Source organism: Gracilinanus agilis, chromosome 1 (assembly GCF_016433145.1).
Source record: "Gracilinanus agilis isolate LMUSP501 chromosome 1, AgileGrace, whole genome shotgun sequence".
Taxonomy (NCBI): domain Eukaryota; kingdom Metazoa; phylum Chordata; class Mammalia; order Didelphimorphia; family Didelphidae; genus Gracilinanus; species Gracilinanus agilis.
This window is the reverse complement of record NC_058130.1, coordinates 711,630,245-711,649,269: the sequence shown is the minus strand read 5'-3', so window position 1 is coordinate 711,649,269 and position 19,025 is coordinate 711,630,245. Positions and strand designations below refer to the sequence as shown.

General features: G+C 45.6%; 2 protein-coding genes across 2 annotated transcripts; both read right to left on the bottom strand.

Annotated features, from left to right (window-relative positions):
- Window positions 1-1,581: 1,581 nt before the first annotated feature.
- IL27RA (interleukin 27 receptor subunit alpha) lies at window positions 1,582-13,428 on the bottom strand. Its single transcript, XM_044685117.1, has 14 exons — window positions 13,419-13,428; window positions 12,899-12,974; window positions 10,148-10,317; window positions 9,875-10,026; window positions 7,017-7,170; window positions 6,793-6,881; window positions 5,713-5,829; window positions 5,050-5,304; window positions 3,491-3,716; window positions 3,207-3,365; window positions 2,502-2,627; window positions 2,242-2,338; window positions 1,958-2,051; window positions 1,582-1,773 (listed from the first exon to the last, which is right to left on the bottom strand). Exons 1-14 carry the CDS (start codon window positions 13,426-13,428, stop codon window positions 1,582-1,584), a joined length of 1,917 nt encoding a protein of 638 aa, XP_044541052.1.
- Window positions 13,400-15,072, bottom strand: RLN3 (relaxin 3). Its single transcript, XM_044658451.1, has 2 exons — window positions 14,910-15,072; window positions 13,400-14,346 (listed from the first exon to the last, which is right to left on the bottom strand). The coding sequence occupies exons 1-2, from the start codon at window positions 15,070-15,072 to the stop codon at window positions 14,066-14,068; spliced, it is 444 nt and encodes a 147-aa protein (XP_044514386.1). The 3' UTR covers window positions 13,400-14,065.
- Window positions 15,073-19,025: the final 3,953 nt, after the last annotated feature.

Here is a 19,025-nt window from a genome sequence, read left to right as displayed (position 1 = left end):
TTTACCAACGAGGTGTCTGAGGCCAAAAGAGATCAACTGACTTGCCCATGGCTACATGGTCAGGAAGGGGCTGAGAGAGGATTTGACTTGGGCTTCCCTGATTAAATCCAGCACTTTATCCACCATGCCACCTAGTGCCTAGCACCTGGGAAGGACTTGGGTGTTCCTTCTCCTTGGCCAATACCTCCTGAGGCCTGAGTTTCCTTCAGTTTGCTTACACACTCACTTATTATGCAGCCTTGTAGGAGGGAAAGAGCATTAGATTTGGAATCAGAAGAACTGGATTAAAATCCCACCTCTGATCCTACCTGGGTGACCTTCGTCAGGCCGTTTCACTTCTAGCATAGGCCTATATTTCCTCATCTGTAAAATGAAAGGGTTGGACTCTCAATCTATGAAAGTCTACATTCTTAAGGGCCTCCAACGCGTACAAGGGTGTGCTGGGTTACACTGCAGAAAAGCAAGGACGGAGAAGCCCCAAACCTTACCCTCAGGAAGTTTGAGGTTAGTCTGAGATAAGACAGACACAGGTAGCTATAATCCAAGGCCGATGTGACATATAATCTGCATGAGTGAGAATGGTACAAACAGAGGATATAGGGACCAGAGAGGAGCGAAGAGATCATTTCTGAATCTGAGCTGAAACTCAAAGGATGGACTAGAATTCAGGGGAGAAAGAGGTGGAATGAATGGAAAGAGCCAAAACCCGGGGAGACGGCGGGAACATGTGAGCTGTGTGTATGCTATTGGGTACTGGAAGTGGGTTGGGACAGAGCAGGGCAGTGGGACAAGACTGCAGGGCCTTGAACACCAGGATGAAGGGTTTGGACTTGGTTCCATAGACAGTGGGGATGTCACGTAAGATTTGAGAGCAAAAGGGACTTCGGTGAATCCCCTGCTTATAAATATGGGTAGGATGAATGAGAAGAGGAACCAGGTTAAGTGGAGCTAGTGTAGTAGGTTACTGGATTTCAAGTCAGGGAGCTCTCAGATTGAGTTCTAATTTTACTCCTAATGAGCTGTGCAGCCTTGAGGGAGGCACTTCTCTCTGTTTCCTCCTCTATACATGTAGGAGTCCAGGCATATATTAATCTTGATATTATTTTAGGGGTGCTCAAAAAGCTGACTTGTATTTCTTACAATTGGTTTCTGCAACCTTGAGTTAAATTGGACTGTTTGGCCTCTGAGGTTCCTTCCAGCCCTAAACCCTCTGACCTACTACAAGAACTCATGGGCTCTTCTCTTCAGGTCCTCAGGCTGATCAGGGGAGCACAGAGGAATTTTCCCATGGCTCTCCCCAGAGAAAAAAGAGATTGGAGGTAGGGGCGAGGGCAAGGTTTAGTCCCAGCCTTGATTCTGACTTGCCCTGTGGCCTTGGGCAAATATTTTCCCACTCTCTCCTTGCCTCTTTAGTTCCCATTTCTGTAAAATGGGGGAGGAAGTAGACAAGGTGATTTCTTTTGATATTCTGTGGTTTTGAGTCTTGGTCCCCCAAATATCAGGGCAATGCCTTCATCCTGGGCTTGGTTCCTTTACTTCATGGATCCATGCTCCTGGCAGAGTTTCATAATCCAGGGCTCCTCAGGTGGACGTCTGTGGTCTGGGCAGAGTCAGAAGGCCCAGTTCTTCAGGTGTAGGCAGGAAGTGTTTCTCATACCCAGAGTCAAGTGGGATGGGAGTCTCTGGAGTCTGGGGGGCTGGGGACATCGTAATCTGCACCTCTTCCACTTCTACAAAAAGGGCATCCTTGGGAGGTGGAGCCTGAGGAAGCTCCTAGGGAAGATAGCAAGGAGGGAAGCCTTAGTTCCCCTTCTCCACCCCACCTGGCCATTCCTCCCCTTCCCACCTTGGGGCCCAACACATGACAGACAGAAGGAACTTGGTGGTTCAGAGAGAGGGAACTAAAATTCCAAGCTTGTGGACTAAAAAGCCAAGCTCCTGGGCCCCCTCTGCTCACCTCTCCCCAAGGCTGCATGCTCTTGCTATTGGAGGGATCTGGGATTCTCTCAGAGACCCAATGAGGCAGAAGCTTGTGACAGAGTTGGAGGCAGCTGACTCAGGCCAAGGAAAGAAGATTAAGGACACAATTAGGCTGGGGACATGAAGGCCTCTGGGCTCTCCATCCCAGGGATACAATAGCCTCAAAAATCCAAAATTCCTCTCCCCCGGGGAGTCCCATGGTACAAGCCACACTTTCTCTCTGGGAGTCCTGACCAGAACCCAGGCATCCAGGGCCCTCACCACTTGGAGAACGCCAAGCCCAGGCAACAGCCCAGCAATAACAAGCCACAGAACAGCAGGACAACCAGCAGCACTTTCCACCTTTCTGAATACCTCTCTAGGAGTAAGAAAAGCCAAGGATCAGATATCAGGGCCCAGGGATACGTGCTGCCCAGCAGGTTACCCTAACCCCCCATCGTCACCTCTCAGTACAGCTCAAGCCTGCCACTCCCACCCCCAGCCCACGTAGGACTTGGGCATTTTGTCTCCAACATACCCACCTGGGAGGTAGAGCTGGAGACTTGGGCCAGGCTGGCCAGGGCCAGCAATGGTGGATGCTGTCATCCACATTTTATAGTGTCCTTCAGGCAGGTCCCATAGGGTCACATTTAGGATATCTGCACTCACTAGAGAGTCAGAGAAGATGTGGTCAGAGCTGCCAGTCAGGGGAAGGTGGAGTGAAGAAAAATCAGAGGGGTTCATCCTAGGAAGGCTTCCTGGAGGAAGCATACTCTGGACCAGGTTCAGATGCAGTTGTGGTACAATGAAAAAATCACTGTGCCAGAAACTAGGAAATCTGGATTTTAGTCCTGTTTCTGCACTAACTCACAGAATGGCCTTGGGCTAACCCTGCCCCATCTCTGGGCTTCTTAGTTTCCCTAGCTGTAAAATGAAAGAATTGGACTATAATCTCTCATGCCTCATCTGGATCTAAATCCTTTGTTCCTAAGTTATCCCTGTGATCCTGGGCCAATTTCTTCCTCTTCATAGGCCTCACTTCCCTTATCTGCAAAATGAGACAACACAAGCAGTCTCTTATGGCCCTTCCAATTTCTGTGTGAAACACTGTGATAGGGAAGGAGAAGTCTCTGGGTGGCAAGTTCCAGGATCAGCCACAGTGGACTGGCTGGTGAGATTCTCCAAAGGCTGGTGGAAGCCAATCTTGGAACAGAGATCCAACGCAGAGGAAGGGGGTAGAGAGTTACCATTCCGAAGGGTGAGGGACCCTGAGTCTCGCTGCACGTGCAGGGTGTAGTGTGTTAAGTGCCCCCCACGTTGTCCTCTAGGGAGCTCTGCCCATGCCACCATCAGTGCCCCACTGGCAGCATCTGGAAGCTGCCACAGAGCTGGCCCTTCTAGGGGTTCTGCGGGGAAGAATAAACATCACATGCCTTGCTTCACTTTGCAACCCATTCCCTAGAACCCTCTTGCCTGCCATCACACCACCTTCTCCTCCTCCTCCTCCCATGCCCCATCCCTATTCCTTTACCTATCTCCTGACTATAGGCCCAGACCGGAGGGGCAAATGCCAGGCCCTTTGGGGAAACACCACTCACAGTCACACAGTATGGAACTCCTTTCTCAAAGTTTCCTTGGAAAAGAGGGAGGAGGCATGAGTCCATAAAAGCTGCAGAAAAAACCCACTCCAGCCCTCTCTTTTCCCCAAGCCATGCCTGCTTCCCTCCCCCTCTCCCCTCACATCTTCTATTCATCCTCTTTGCCGGTGAGCCCCTCCTTTCCAGGACTCCTAAGAATCACCTAATCTCAAAATTGTAAAGGACCTCAGAAGACCTCTAGAACACTCTCACATCCAACTAAGCCTTCACCCCCTATGACACCCTTTCAAAATGGTAAGTCATCAGGCCTAGAGGACTGCAAACGAAGGAGAACTCACTGGTCTCCCACTTCTGGAAAACTGCAACCTCTACCGACCACTCCTACTTGTACCCTGTGGGGTCAAGCAACCTAAAAAAAGAATCTCTTTTCCACATGAAAGCTTTTCTAGAATGTAAAAATAGCTATTAGTCATTAACCTAGTCCCTCATTACACCCTTTTCCCCCCAAGTTCAACATCCTCAAACTGTTTATAATTTGATCCAGAGTCCTCTCACCATCTTGGTTAAACTCTTATGAACATGCTGGGTCCTGTCAAATGTTCTCCCTAAAATATGGGGCTTAGAACTAAACACAGTATTGGAGATGAGGTCTAATCAGGACAGAAGATGGTGGGATTACATTCCTTTATTCTGGGCCCAGTGACTCTCTATGTAGAATCATTTTTTTAAAAAATGCATCTTCTATTGCATGGCTGACTCTTTTGGAGTTTGTGGCCCACTGAGAATCCTGGTGTACTCTCTCTCTTCTCTCTCTCTCTCTCTCTTTCTCTCTCTCTCTCTCTCTCTCTCTTCCCAGAGGCTTATTGAGGCCGGGATAGAAAGGATTAGAACCTCCTGGAAATAGAAAATAGGAACAGATGCAGCCAAATGGCCAGAATATTAATAAAAGCCGAGCAGAGAGTGCAAGTCTTGGAGTCAAGAAGGCCTGAGTTCAAATCTGCCACTAGACAGTCACTCCTACTGTGATCCTGGACAAACCTCTTAACCTTTGCCTGCCTCAGTTTCCTCATCTGTAAAATAGGGATCATTATAGTCCATGTCTCACAGGTATTTGTTGGGAGGACAATATCTGGAAACAGCTTTGCAAGCATTAAGGTCACATATATATGTTTTTACATGTACACACTCAGACACACACAAGCACTCGTACATGCTTCTGCTTATAGAGACACACAGACACATGGGATAGACAAGCCATATCATATTCCTATAGGTTGTTACATGTAATATAGAGACAAGCACAAATGCCTGTTCATATNCTCTCTCTCTCTCTCTCTCTCTCTCTCTCTCTCTCTCTCTCTCTCTCACCAGTCCCAAATCAATTTGTCACCATGACCCAAATTCTCCTGTCCATTAGTCTATCAATCTGTAGAACCCTTCAGGAGCCTGATGGAACTACTTAGGCATCCCTACAATCTGATCACTTCCTCACTTCACCTCTCAACAGAGCGCTCTGACTTCCACTTGGCAGACGCGTCCAGTTCAGCTCCTGGAGAGACATGTCTTCTTGGGTCCACTCCACCACAAACTCCTGGTATTCCTGTGGCTCTGGTACCCATTTGACCAATATTCCCTGATTTCCCATGCTGTTTACTTGGACACTCTTAGGAGCAGAACCTGGAGACAAGTATAATCGGGAAAGCCCTGTACCCCAGGTGCCAACACAGTAAAGGAGTCGGACCTCATTCTACCTCTTCCCCATCCCCAAGTCCCATCTATCTGTGTCTTTGACTTTCACCCATTAAATCCCTTCTTTCTGTTTTGTGTTTTCTGTTTCTACATGGCCTTCTCCCCCAAATCACAGACTCTTAGAGATGGAAGGCACTTCTACATTCATCTGTTCCAATCTCTATCTTGTCAAGGATCCTCTTGACAATATCCCTCATGAGTGGTCAGGAGGCAAAAGACTTTCAGGGATGGGCAAATCATTTCCTCCAGAAGCACCCAATCCATTCTACTCTGGGATAGCTAGCACCACCCAGAGCCAAGATCATAGTTACTTCCTGGAGGAAGCTTATTGTATCTTACCTGAACAAGCTAAGGTTAGGTTGGACATATGCCCCTGGCCAGCTGTATTGGAAGCCACTATTGATACCCGCTCTGTGCCATTGGGAAGGATGGCATTGCAACAGGGGATAACCTTAGGGTGCCGATCTCTACCTGGTCCCTGGAACACCACCGTATAGTTCAGCCCTGACCCAGGCATAAGGTCCTGGATCAGGAAGAGAAGGGATTAATGTGCAATCATGAAAATCAGTATTCATTCAATAAACATTAATCAAATGCCCACTGTATATGAAGACCCGTATTGGGTGCTAGACCAATTTGGAAGAATGGGATTCAAAGTTGAGTTTAGTTGGCTGGACATGGAGTCAGGAGGACTTGCATTCAGGTGTTGACTGCCATGTATTCTGGGCCACCATGGACTAATTACTCCCCCCCCCCACCTTAATTTCCTCATCTGCATTGAGGAAATAATCTATCTTATACTACCTTCCTCACAGGTTGTTAGAAGAAGAGAGTTTTCGAGGTAAGTGGCACAGTGGATAGAATACCAGGCTTGGAGTTGGTTGGATCTGGATTCAAATGTAGTCTTAAGCACTTCCTAGCTGTATGACCCTGGGCAAGTCACTTAGCCCTGATTGCTAACTCTTGCCACTCTTCTGTCTCAGAATTGATACTAATACAGGAGGAAAGGGAAAGAAGGAAGAGAAGGAAGAAGAGGAAGAGATGATGACAACTATGATGATGATGACTTTTAAAATCCATTAATGTGTTAAGACAAATGTCCCTGCCCTTCTGGAACCCATAGTCTAAGAAAAGAATATTCCCATCTATTACAACATTTGAATCCTTTAAAGTTGCAAGTATCATTCTCCACCTTGTACAAGGGAAGATATTGAGGACCAGGAAGGGGAAGAGTCTCTTCCAAGGTCACACAGAAATATACTACTTGAACCCAGATCCTTAATCATCAAGCCCAGCACTGTTTCAGTTATACATGCTGCCCCAGTTGGGACACAGCTCTCAGGAAACTGAGCCCAAGTTTCTTTTTCCCCAGGCTCTATGGATCTATCCCTTCCCCTTACCATCCTATCTCCCATGCCCAAGCTACAGCTACCTCTGGGCTGGGGCCCAGGCAGACCCTCTAGGAATACTCCAGGTCCCAGGTCACCTTCCATAGCAGAACATAGGACTCTTCTTGGGGGCGTGAGCTGCTACAGGGTGACCCAAGTACCCACATGTCCACCGGGCTGGTTGGGGCTAAACAGAGGCACAAGGAGAGAGGAAAATAGGGTGAAGAACTTCTCCAGTTGCTAAGAAGAGGAGAGAAAATGGAGGAGGCATATAAGCATCCTGGCCTTGAGCCTCCCAACACTAAGAGAAAAAAGGGCTCACCAACTGGAAGGGTCTGAAATTTCAGGGTGGAGCTCCAGTCACTCCAAAAGCCCACATTGTTCTGCAACTGGCAGCGGGAGGACATTTCATAACCTGTGGCTGGCTCTAAACCCCGAAGCTCCAGAAAGGATGAGGTTAAATCTCTAAGCTCCACCTGAGGAAGAGATGAGAAGGAGTCAAAACTCCTGTGAGTGAGAAAATAGCTCCCATAGATCATATAAGAACCTCCGTAAATCGACATAATACCTCCTATGGGCTTGTATTATTACATGTAATTAATCTCACGAGCCATATAATAAGTTCCATGGGTCATGCAATAATCTCTATGGGTCATATGACAATCTCAATGGGCCTATGTAATAAGTCCCATATACTATACAATAATTCTATGGGAAGCCACAAGTGCTACAGAATGAAGAGAGCTTTTTAGCATATGATTGTGACAGAGTACTATTGTGCTATGAGAAATGTCAAGGAGGTGGTTTCAGAAAAGCATATCAAGATCTATATGAACTGATGCAAAGTGAAGTGAGAAGAACCAGGAGATCATTGTGCACAATAAAAGCAATATTGTAACAATGACTAAAATGTGAAAAACTTAGCTACACTGATCAATACAATGATCCGATGCTATCCTCCTCCAGAGTGAGAACTGATGAACTCTGAGTACAAACTGAGGTATAATTTTCTCACTTTCTTTATTTTTCTTGCTTTTTAAAAAATATGGCTAATATAGAAATTTGTTTTGCAATATTTCACATGTATAATGGATATACAACTTGCTTTCTCAGTGGGTGGGACAAGGGGTGAGAGGGAGGGAGAAAATTTGGAACTCAAAATTTAAAAAGAAAAGCATGTTAAACTAAGTTCCATGATCCTATATTACAGATCTCATCTGACCCTTGCACGCCCTATAATGTCAGATTTATAGATAGCATCATATTCTTATTTTTACAGAAAAGGAAACTGACACTCAGAGGGATTGCCCATGGTTACACAAACATCAGACTCAAGATCTGAACCCAAGTTTTCTGAGCCCAGTGATCAGAATGAGGAAATTAAGGCAGTTGCACCAAGACATTCTATGCTAAATGGATCACCAAAATGTTCCAAACAAGCAGAATGATTTGACTGCTGTCACTTTCAAGATAATGTACACATCTTTCATTCTAGGCTTAACAGTTGAGAAATAACAGAAGTTCCCAAATACATATAATAATTTACAATCCCTTTTTCCTGGTTTTGTTTTACTTTTCCTTTTGTTCTTCTCCCCTCTCAGACAACTATTCCTAATAACTAATCTTTTTTTTTTTTTTTTTAACCCTTACCTTCCATCTTGGAGTCAATACTGTGTATTGGCTCCAAGGCAGAAGAGTGGTAAGGGCTAGGCAATGGGGGTTAAGTGACTTGCCCAGGGTCACACAGCTGGGAAGTGTCTGAGGCCATATTTGAACCTAAGACCTCACATCTCTAGGCCTGGCTCTCAATCCACTGAGCTACCCAGCTGCCTCCTAATCTTGTTTTTTTTTTTTTTTAAACCCTTACTTTCCATGTTAGAATCAATACTATGTATTGGTTCTAAGACAGAAGGGTAGTAAAGGCTAGGCAATGATGGTTAAGTGATTTGCCCAGGGTCACACATAACTAATCATTTTTAAGAGGAAAAAGAAAAACTAATTCTTAGTGAAACTGATTATTATAACAAAAACATGATAAATAATTATGATACACCCATGGGCTCTCTACCTCAGCAAAGGAATTCAGGTAGGACTGGAACCAGGTACATATTCACTCACTCTAAATTGAGAGCAGGGCACTTCCATCACACATCCTCATGCCTTTCCAGAAGCAGGATCCCTAGACTCTTCTTGTGAATTGTCCATTATTACACTAATAGAGATATTAATGACTATTTTGTGGGTCTAGTCATTCAGCCCAATCTAAATCCTCAGAATTATTTTATAATCCAGGTAGTCTCATATCTCTCTCCTTATCACAGACACAAGATTTGACTAATACAGGTCTGATCATGTCACTCAGTGCCTACTACTCAATAAACTCCAGTGGTTCCCTATTGCCTCTAGGATCAAATACAAAATGCTCTGTTTGGCATTCAAAGCCCTTCATAACCTAGTTCACGTTTACCTTTCCAGTCTTTGTATATCTTATATACTCTTTAATCCAGTGACACTGGCCTCCTGGCTGTTTCATGAACAAGACATGCTTAGCTCTCAGCATTTTCTCTGGCTGTCCCCCATGCTTAGAACATGCTCTCTCCTTTACTCTCACTACTGACCTCCCTGGCTTTCTTTAAGACCAGCTGAAATCCCATCTTTTACTGGAAGCCTTCCCCAACACTTCTCAATTCTAATGCCTTCCTTCTGTTAATTATTTCCTATTTATCCTACTATAGATAGCTTGCTGAGGGAAGGGATTGTCCTTTGTCTCTTTTTGTATCCACAGCACTTAGCGCTGTGCCTGTTCACAGGAAGGACTTAATAAACGTGTATTGACTGACTAATGACATAGTCACATGTGGCCATCAGTTAATCCTATCTGGAGTGGTATAAAGAGAACCCAGAAGATTTGGTTTCAAATTTGGGCTCTGCTACTTTCTGTTTGTGTGACCTTAGATAAGTCAATTCCCTTCCCCTGTGCCTCAGTTTCCTCATCGTCAAAATGGAGTGGATAATACTAGTACCTACCTCCTAGAGCTGTTATGAGCATGAAATGGGTTAATATGTATAAAGTGATTTGCAAACTTTAAAGTGCTATATAAATTACTAGCTGTTATCATGGCCGTTATTACTATTATCTGGGGCATCAAACCCCACAGAAGTTTGAGGGATATAACTCACCTGTTGCCATGCTAAAGACAAGATGTCCCGAAAGCGGAACTGACATTCAAAGCTCTCATGGGGGGGCCAGGCAGGGGTACCCCAGGTCACAGTGACTACCGTGGGGTCATCAGAGAAATCTACAGAGAATAGCATTGGTGGCTCGGGTTTCACTGTGGGAGAGAGAAGAGCATTATTCCTGTAAGTTGCAGGGACCCCTAAGCTGCCACCTTCTACCACCCCCCTCCTCCAGACCTGGATGGCACAGATACTGGCCCTCCCACCCCTGAGCACCTATGTCATCTAGGCACAGTCTGAGAGGCTCTGGGTCTCCAGGCTGGGAAATGTTGTCCTTTGGACTCAGCCATACAAGGTAGTGGTCAGAGATAGTGAGATGCTCACGTTCCACCATGACCCAACCCTGGCCTCTGGTCACTGAGACATTCTGGATCCTGTTGGGGTGACTGGTGAGAGAGAAAACAGAAAGACTTTGGGGTGGCTACACACAGGAAACTAGAAACATCTTACATCTAGAGTTGGATGGGATATCAATCCTCTCATTTTACACATAAGGAAACTGAGGCTCAGAGATAAGGGAAGGTAATTTGCCCAAGACCTAGGAAGCCTTGAAATCAGGATTTGAATCCAGCTCCTCCTACTCCAGAGCCTGGGCTCTTTCCAATGTTTCTCATTCCTTCGCATTAAGCAACAGCTTTAGACAGACGAAGGTAAGAGGAAAGCGTAACCTGAGCAGCAACCTTACAATCTGTTTGGGGTGCCAAGGGCCAGGTCTTCTCCCCAGGCTTGGGGAGGAAGTACATCAGTGGGCTAGTGGGAGGAGCCCCAAAGCTGCCATTTCTCTGATGTGTCAGTTTCCTCAATCCCCCACCCCTCTGAGGCTTTGTGGGAGTGGAGAGCTGGGGAGTAGAAAACTTGGGTTTTACTCACTACTTTAAGCTCTGGTAGTAGAAGTTATAAGGAATGCCAGGGTCCAAGCTGGATCCCCACGTGCAGTTCATGTCTCCCTTGGGTCTTATCCAGTAGCATTGGAGTTCAGAGAGTGGAGATGATGAAGGTAATGATCCCTGGTTAGCCCATGGCTCTGTTCCAGTAAAACCACACAAAGATCAGGCCATGTTATTCCCCTGCCCCCAAACTGTGTCTCCTCATTGCATACTTAGACAAGTTCATCTGCTGTCTGGCATTCAAGACTACTCCCAAACTGCAACCAACCACACCGGCCTTCCAGCTTTATTTGCTATTGTGCCCAGCTACTCACTTTCTACTCTCCTCCTCATGCTCCAGCCGAACTATGAGACTCTCTGACCCCCCTTTATGCCCACCATTCTCCTGGTCCACTTTGTCCCCTATGCCTACAGTATTCTCTCCTTCTTTATCTGCTTAATTCCTAGGGGCTTTTAAAGCTCTACTCACAGAAAATCAGACCTGAAAGGGATTATTGAATCCAATCTCTTCATTTCACAAAGGATACTCAACTCCAGTGAGGGTTCAAGTCTAGCAGTGGCAGTGGTCAGTGGCAGAGATGGGACTTGAACTCATCTAAGTTTGACTCTTAAGACTTTGAACTCTTTCCTTCCTCCTTTCCTCCCCCCTTCCTTTCTCTTTCTTCCTTCCTTTCTTCTTTCTTTCTTTCTTTCTTTCTTTCTTNAAGTTTGACTCTTAAGACTTTGAACTCTTTCCTTCCTCCTTTCCTCCCCCCTTCCTTTCTCTTTCTTCCTTCCTTTCTTCTTTCCTTCTTTTTTTCTTCCTTTCCTTCCTTCCTTCCTTCCTTCCTTTCCTTCCTTTCCTTCCTTCCTTTTCTTCCTTCCTTTTCTTTCTTTCTTTCTTTCTTTCTTTCTTTCTTTCTTTCTTTCTTTCTTTCTTTCTTTCTTTCTTTCTTTCTTTCTTTCTTTCTTTCTTTCTTTCTTTCTTTCTTTCCTTCCTTCCTCTCTCTTCTCTCTCTCTGTCACTGTCTGTCTCTGTCTCTCTGTCTCTCTGTCTCTCTGTCTCTTATGCTACCTAGCTGCCACCCTTTGAACTCTTTTCACTAAACCACACTAATGTACTATTTCTTCCCAGAAGCCCCTGGATCTTTTGGTTTGGTTCAGTAATGGTCTTCCTCTGGGTTCACATGTATTGCTTCCTTTCTCTCTCCCTAATGCACTGATCATGTAAGCCTCCTAATGTACTGTGTTCTACTACTTTGAGGTTGGCAAAGCACTTTCCTCATGGCTGTTTTCCTATAAGGTAAGCAGTGAAAATACCTTCATCCCCATTTTACAGAGGATAAACCTGAGATTTAGGGGGAAAGCCTGAGCAGTAATTTGACATTTTATATAGTGCACTAAAAGTTGCAAAGCACTTTTTGGACATTGTCTCATTTCCTCTTCCCAGCAACCGTAGGAGGTGGGGATTGTAGGTATTACCTGTACATTTTAGAGGTTAAGAAGAAATGGCGGTTTCCTGAGGTACAGAAATATGCCCAGAGTCCCTACTGCTAGTGAGGAAGTGTCTGAGTCAGGATTCCGACTCAGATTTCACCTGACTTCACTGACTTCCAGCAGGCATGAGCCTGTTTTTTATACCAGGCATGTGCCTACTAGTAGCAATGCTTGTATCGTACTCAGATTGTGTCTTACAGAAATGTCCCAGCTTCCCCAGTGATGACCAGTACGGTCTGTCCACAGTTAGTTTAATAATATCAATTGAATGACTAACTTCCAGCACCTGCCTTTCCAGGGGCTGGGGCCTTACTTGGGGGTCCAGAACCTTCCCCACACTCCCTCCTCCCTCTCTAAGCTGTGCACACATCATCCTCTGGCTCTCCCACATCCTGTGGGGGCCCCAGGGAGTTAGCTGTCTGGCAGCTGGGGGTGGGGAGGTGGGTGAGGGAGGAAATGGAAAGAGAAGGCAGGAGGGATCCCACTCAGCACCTGTCTGAGGCTCAGGGTGAAGTGAGGGGTGTGGATGGGGGCTAGGAGTCCTCCAGGGCCACCAGTTCGAAGGCCAAGGGCATGGAAGATTGTGGGGCCATTAATCACTCACCCTCTGGTACAGCCAGAAGCATCACTGGCAAAGCCAGCAGTAGCCACAGCATTATCGGCAACCTTGGTGGTAATGGCTACAGCAAGAATCAAGGAAAGCTGGTGCCTGGAGGCTAGATGAACCGGAGTGAGTCTGTGGCAGCCCCTACTGGCTCCCTCTGCTCCCTCCAACTGACCGGGGACCTAGCTTCCTGCCTTAACCAATGAGATAATAACAACCCCCACACCCAAGGCTCAGGGCAGAAAGTCCCAGATCGTAGGAGGGAGGTGTGCCCCAACTGAAGAGCCTATGAGAGTGAACAAAGAAGAATGCTTCTCCTGGAGAAATTGAGGCACAAAGAAGCTGTGCCCCTCAGGTAGGAGAAAAAGATGGATGCTGGCTGGCCACCACTTCTACAATGATCTAAACACACACACACACAAAGTCATTCTGAGTTTTATTGAGACTTTGAAGAAGCTTGGACCAGGGCCAACCCGCATCCTGAACCCAGGCATCCGGCCACCCAGCCCCAGCCACTCACTCTCTCCCATCCCCCACAGTGAGAGCTGAGTAGCAAGTGTGTTGTTTCACTGCGGGACTGAATGATTCTGGTGTGGAATGATCATGGGTATGAGGTTGTATGGGGAACCATTCCAGGTTGGAGCTGTGGGAATATATCTGAGGTCTTGCCCAGCTTTAACTTTCTCCTATGATTCCGGAGGACAGCTTTTTTTTTCCCCTAGGCCAGAAATCATTTACTTGGGAGAATTCTCATATGGCTGCCCCCAACATGATGTGATGGGTGATGGGTGGGGTGAACTAGGCGGGTCCATTTCCATTCCCCAAACAGGCTCAGGGTACACTAAGCTCAAGGGCCAAGCAGAGGAGGGGTGTGAAGTTGAAGGGAGAGTATAGAAAATGGGGCACACAAAGAGAAAAGGGAAAGAACTGGACTTTAATATCAGAAGGGAAGCTAAAGTAAGGAAAGGGAAGGGAAGCCCATTCTACCATTGGAAAATAGAGTGAGGCTCTTAAGAACAAAGTGAGGACAAGAGTGAGCAGAGATCCAGAGTTTGGCCTCAGGAGGGGCAGAGAGCAGGAGGGACCTGGAGTAGAGGAGGGGAGGTTCAGGCTCCACTGAGTCTAATACTCAGCAGAGGAAATGAAGTCTCCCCTTCCCCCCAGAGTCTAGCACAGGCTGCTAATCTCAGTCTTGCTGCAGCCCCACTTGCAGCAGTTGCTGGAGACACCTGCCAGAACATCCCGACCACCCCGGAGGAAGCCCTGGCCAGGCCTGGCCTCAGACTCTGACTCTGGCCGGCTCCTGGACATCCCAGCCCAGCTAGAGCCTCCCATGCTGCTGTAGAAGTCTTCAGGCTCCCTGGACAGTGGCAGGAGGGGACTGGACAGCCATTCAATTGAAGTGGTCTCCTGGGACTCACCCCCTAACTCCTCAGCAAAGGCATCCTCTGGAAAACAGAGCAAAACGTTAAAGTCTCTCGCATTTGCCGCATGAACTGGCTACTTCCCGAGACTTCCCTCCCCCAAAAAAGGATTTAGAAACTTTGGACTTGTGCCTCTCATCTGTGCTTGGCAGTCCCCTTGGTTTGAGCACATCTTTTCCCCCAGGACAAAACAATGTCTTCCATTGATTTCTTTCCCACACACGCACACGCACATTGTCTCCCCACATGCATCCTTAACCATGAGTGGATTTGTAATGATATCAGTTCACTTCTCTGTGTTTTCTCATCAGTAAAATGAGTTTAGATTAGATGGTCTCTAAGATGTCCTCCAGCTCTGAAGCCTGTCATCCAGGAAATCCACAATCTGGGTTTAAATCCTGTCTCTGATGTATATTATTAGCCTTGGGTAAATTCCATTCTGTCCTGAGCCTCAGTTTTCTCATCTGTGAAATGAGACAACTAGAACAGCCAGCCTCTAAGGTCCTTTGCAGCTCTGCGTTCCCCTACTATCTCTGCCCCAGCTCGAAGCTCTCCCCCATCTCCTAGCATCCATAGCCACTACTCACCGGTTCTAGCCCGTCTCCATCGAGAACCCCCACAGGTAAAGATGACAGCCCGGATGAACTCTCGACCACACAGTTTTACGGCATAGGGAGAAGTTCGGCCCTCAGCTGCTGGCAGATCCCCCAGCAAAGCCCACAGTACCAGGAGCAGCACAGCTTTGGGCATGGTGGACCAGAGGCAAGACCGCTAGGGAGAAACCTGTCTTGGAGCCACAGCACGATGTCAGGTCCAGCTGCCTTTTCCCATCCCTGCTTCTGCCTCCCCATTTATAGCCAACTGCTGCAAGATAAGGGATTGACCTCCCTTATCTCCTCCAGCTAGAAGCAGGACCAGCATCCTTCTCCTCGACCCCTCCATTCCCTAGGAAGAAATCTGGCTTTAGCGATAACCTTTCTCCAGTGATGAGGGGAGGCCTGGGGAGAGGAGGGAGGCAGGCAGACTGGGGAGGCGGGGGAACGAGGGGGATATGTGTCACTGTCATTGCTACAGATGAGGGAAATGACAAGATTTCTAACTAGGAGCCAAGTGCTAGTAAAACACTCTCATAGAATTTAGAACAAAAAGGAATCTCAGAAACACTGAATCTAATTTCTCATTTCACAGATGAAGAAACCAAAGCCTAGAAAGTGACTCCATTTCAATTCAGATCAATGAACAGTAGGCCCCTGCCGTGTAGAGATCAATAGTTTGGAGATGGACATCCAAGCTAAAAATAAAAAGGTCTCTTCTCTCAAAAATAGTACACCTGACTGAGTATGGGAGGAAATATATGACGTAAACAAACAAGTACAGTCTGAGGAAAACTGGGGAAAGAATGAGCACAGACAAATGGTGGAGATAGGGGAAACTTCTCAGAGGAATTGAGCCTTAAAGAAAGAAAAGAGGTTCATTCTAAACATGTGGGGTGGCTTGTGCAAACACATGGAGGCAAGAGGTGAAGGACAGAGTTTGGAGAACTCCTGAATGGTGACGATCCAGATTGGTTGGGATGTAAAACCTATGAAATAAGACTAGAAAGGTAGGTGGGAGCCAGACCTTAAATACCAAGGTCATTGTGAAGACCAAAAGAGAGAACACACATAAAACATTTAAACATTTTGCAAACATTAAATGCTAGCTTTTATTAATTAGAAGAGGAGAGTCCCCCAAAGGCTCTGAGGTCACATAGCTAGAAAGCACAAAGCTATAAAGTTTCAGGATTCGAACCTGGTTTTCCGCTACCAAACCAATTATTCTTTCCATTACTCAAGGAGAGACAGACAGACAGAGACAGAGAGACAGAGACACACAGAGAGAAACAGAGACAGACAGAGACAGAGATAGAGACAGAGTATAGAACAAGGTCCAGGGCCTGATAAATGGGGCTGAGATCCAGGAAAACATAAACAGAAGCTCTGAGAATCTATGAAAAGTAGGGCTCACAGGAACTGAGCCAGGGAAATTCAAAGGAACATAGGATCTGACAAATGAGTCAGTTAATAAACATTTATTAAACATCAACTATGTGCCAGACTGCTGGGAAGTGCTTTCAGAGAAAGATAAAAGATAGTCCCTAACCTCAAGGAGCTCATAATGTAAGAGAAACCATGGAAACAAATTATATATAGGATAAATAGGAAATAATCTAGAGGAAAGATATTAAAACTAATAGGAAATATTTAACTGGGGGAGGGTAATAAGATAAATAGGAAATAATCAACAGAGGGAAGATAATAAAATTAAAGAGATTGAGAAAGGTTGCTAGTGGAAGTTGGGTTTTTGTCTGGGACTTGTCTGAGGAGAAGAAATAGGAAGAGACCTGTGGCAGGCAGACCAAAAAGAAATCTATTGCACTAATCCAAATGAGGATCTGCACCAGGGTAGTAGCAGTATTCAAGGAGGGAAGGGAACATTTTTTTTTAGTGAGACAATCCTCAGTTTTAATCATTTAGAGAGATCCTGATATCAAAAAGTTTGGAACTGCTATTTTTTAGTTTGATTTTTTTCATTTTTTTTTCATTTCCCCCCACAGTTACATGATTCATGTTCTCTCCCTCCCCTCTTCCCTCCCACCTCCTGGAGATGACAAGCAATTCCACTGGGTTATTCATATATTATCACTCAAATCCCATTTCCATAGTATTCATTTTTGTAATAAATAGAGTAATCTTTTAACACCCAAACTCCAAATAATATGCTCATATAAACAAGTGATAAATCATGTTTTCTTCTGGATTTCTACTCAGAAGGGAGCATTTTTGAGAGAGGTTACATAGGCAATAACCAAAAGGCCTTGGCAACAGATTGAGTATGAGGGATGAGAATGAGAATTCAAGGATGGCACCTAGATTGCAAGCTGGGTGGACTGGTGGTGCCCTTTGACAGGAGGAAAATTTGGGAGAGGAGAGGTTTTGTGGAGAAAGATTATAAATTCACTTTTAGGCATATTGCATTTAAAATATTTACAAGATATCCAAAATTCAAGATATCTAATATGCAGTTGGAGATGCAAGACTAGTTGGAGGGTAAGAGAGAAGCTAGGCCTGGATAACTGGATCTCGGAATCATCCACATAGAGATGATAATTGAATCAATGGGAGCTGAGATCACCAAGTGAAACAGTATAAGAAAAGAGAACAGAGCCTAGGTCAGAGCCTTGTTAGGGGGCATCTCATAAAATTTATAGGAAAAAAAATCTCAGACTTCTTAAGGGACCACAGGAGCCATCTTGTTTTCTATCCTAGCATATGCTCTCTCCTTCAGGTAAGGTGGGTCATTTAACCTTTGCTTGAAGACTGTCAGTGAAGACAGTACTTCTAGACAGTGCCTTCCAGTTGTGGTTTGCTCTAATTGTTACACTAAGCCTAAACTAGCCTTTTATAGACTTCCATGCATTTCTCCTCCTTCTACTCTCTGGGACAAAACAGAGCATGTCTAATCTCCCTCCTGGGTAACAATAGCCCTTCAGAAATTTGAAGACAGAGCTATCATGTCTCTGCTTAATGTGTTCTTCTCTTGTTTGAACTTATTTCCTTCTAATTATCCTTTTATGGCAATTTTCAGTCACTGCACCAACCTGCTCATCCTTCTCCAGGCATGCTCCAAGCTTGGAGCTTTAATGTGACCAAGACTAACCACTATGGTACTACTACCTATAAACACTACTTTCTTTAGATGGCTAGGTGGCGCTGTGGCTAGAAGCATGGACCTTTTCCTTCAAATCCAGCCTCAGACATAAAAGATGTGACTCCAGGCAATTTAATCTTTGTCCCTCAGTTTCCTCATCTGTAAAATTTAACTAGTAATAGTACCTACCTCCCAGAATTGTTATGAGGGCAAATCCATATTTGCAAAGTGCTTTGTAAACCTTAAAGTGCTATATAAATGTTCTTTTTTTCCCAAACATTTATTAATATTCATTTTTAACATGGTTACATGATTCATGCTCCTCCTTTCCCCTTCGCCCCCCCCCACACACACTCCCCCCACCCATGGCCAATGCACATTTCCACTAGTTTTGTCATGTGTCCTTGATCAAGACCAATTTCCAAATTGTTGGTAGTTGCATTGGTGTGGTAGTTTCGAGTCCACACCCTCAATCATGTCCACCCCGACCCATGTGTTCAAGCAGTTGTTTTTCTAATATGTTTCCTCTCCTGCAATCCTTCCTCTGAATGTGGGTAGCATCTTTACCATAAATCCCTCAGAATTGTCCTGGGTCATTGTATTGCTGCTGGTACAGAGGTCCATTACATTCAATTTTACCATAGTATATCAGTCTCTGTGTACAATGTTCTTCTGGCTCTGCTCCTTTCGCTCTGCATCTGTTCCCGGAGGTCTCTCCAGTTCGCCTGGAACTCCTCCAGTTTATTATTCCTTTTAGCACAATATTATTCCATCACCCGCATATACCACAGTTTGTTCAGCCATTCCCCAATTGAAGGGCATCCCCTCCTTTTCCAATTTGTTGCCACCACAAAAAGCGCAGCTATAAATATTTTCGTACAAGTCTGTTTATCTATGATCTCTTTGGGGTACAAACCCAGCAATGGTATGGCTGGATCAAAGGGCAGGCAATCTTTTATAGCCCTTTGAGCATGATTCCAAATTGCCAGCCAGAATGGCTGGATCAGTTCACA

Bases quoted from the DNA above. Each gene is read 5' to 3' on its own strand.
- IL27RA (XM_044685117.1), bottom strand. The intron at 6,882-7,016 runs GTGAGCCCTTTT...GCCTCTGTTTAG, and splicing joins ATTTCAGACCCTTCCAGTTG to CCCCAACCAGCCCGGTGGAC. The intron at 5,830-6,792 runs GTGACCTGGGAC...TTCCTGATCCAG, and splicing joins CCTATGTTCTGCTATGGAAG to GACCTTATGCCTGGGTCAGG.
- RLN3 (XM_044658451.1), bottom strand. From the start codon at position 15,072: ATGCCCAAAGCTGTGCTGCTCCTGGTACTGTGGGCTTTGCTGGGGGAT. The intron at 14,347-14,909 runs GTGAGTAGTGGC...TCTGTTTTCCAG, and splicing joins ATGGAGACGGGCTAGAACCG to AGGATGCCTTTGCTGAGGAG.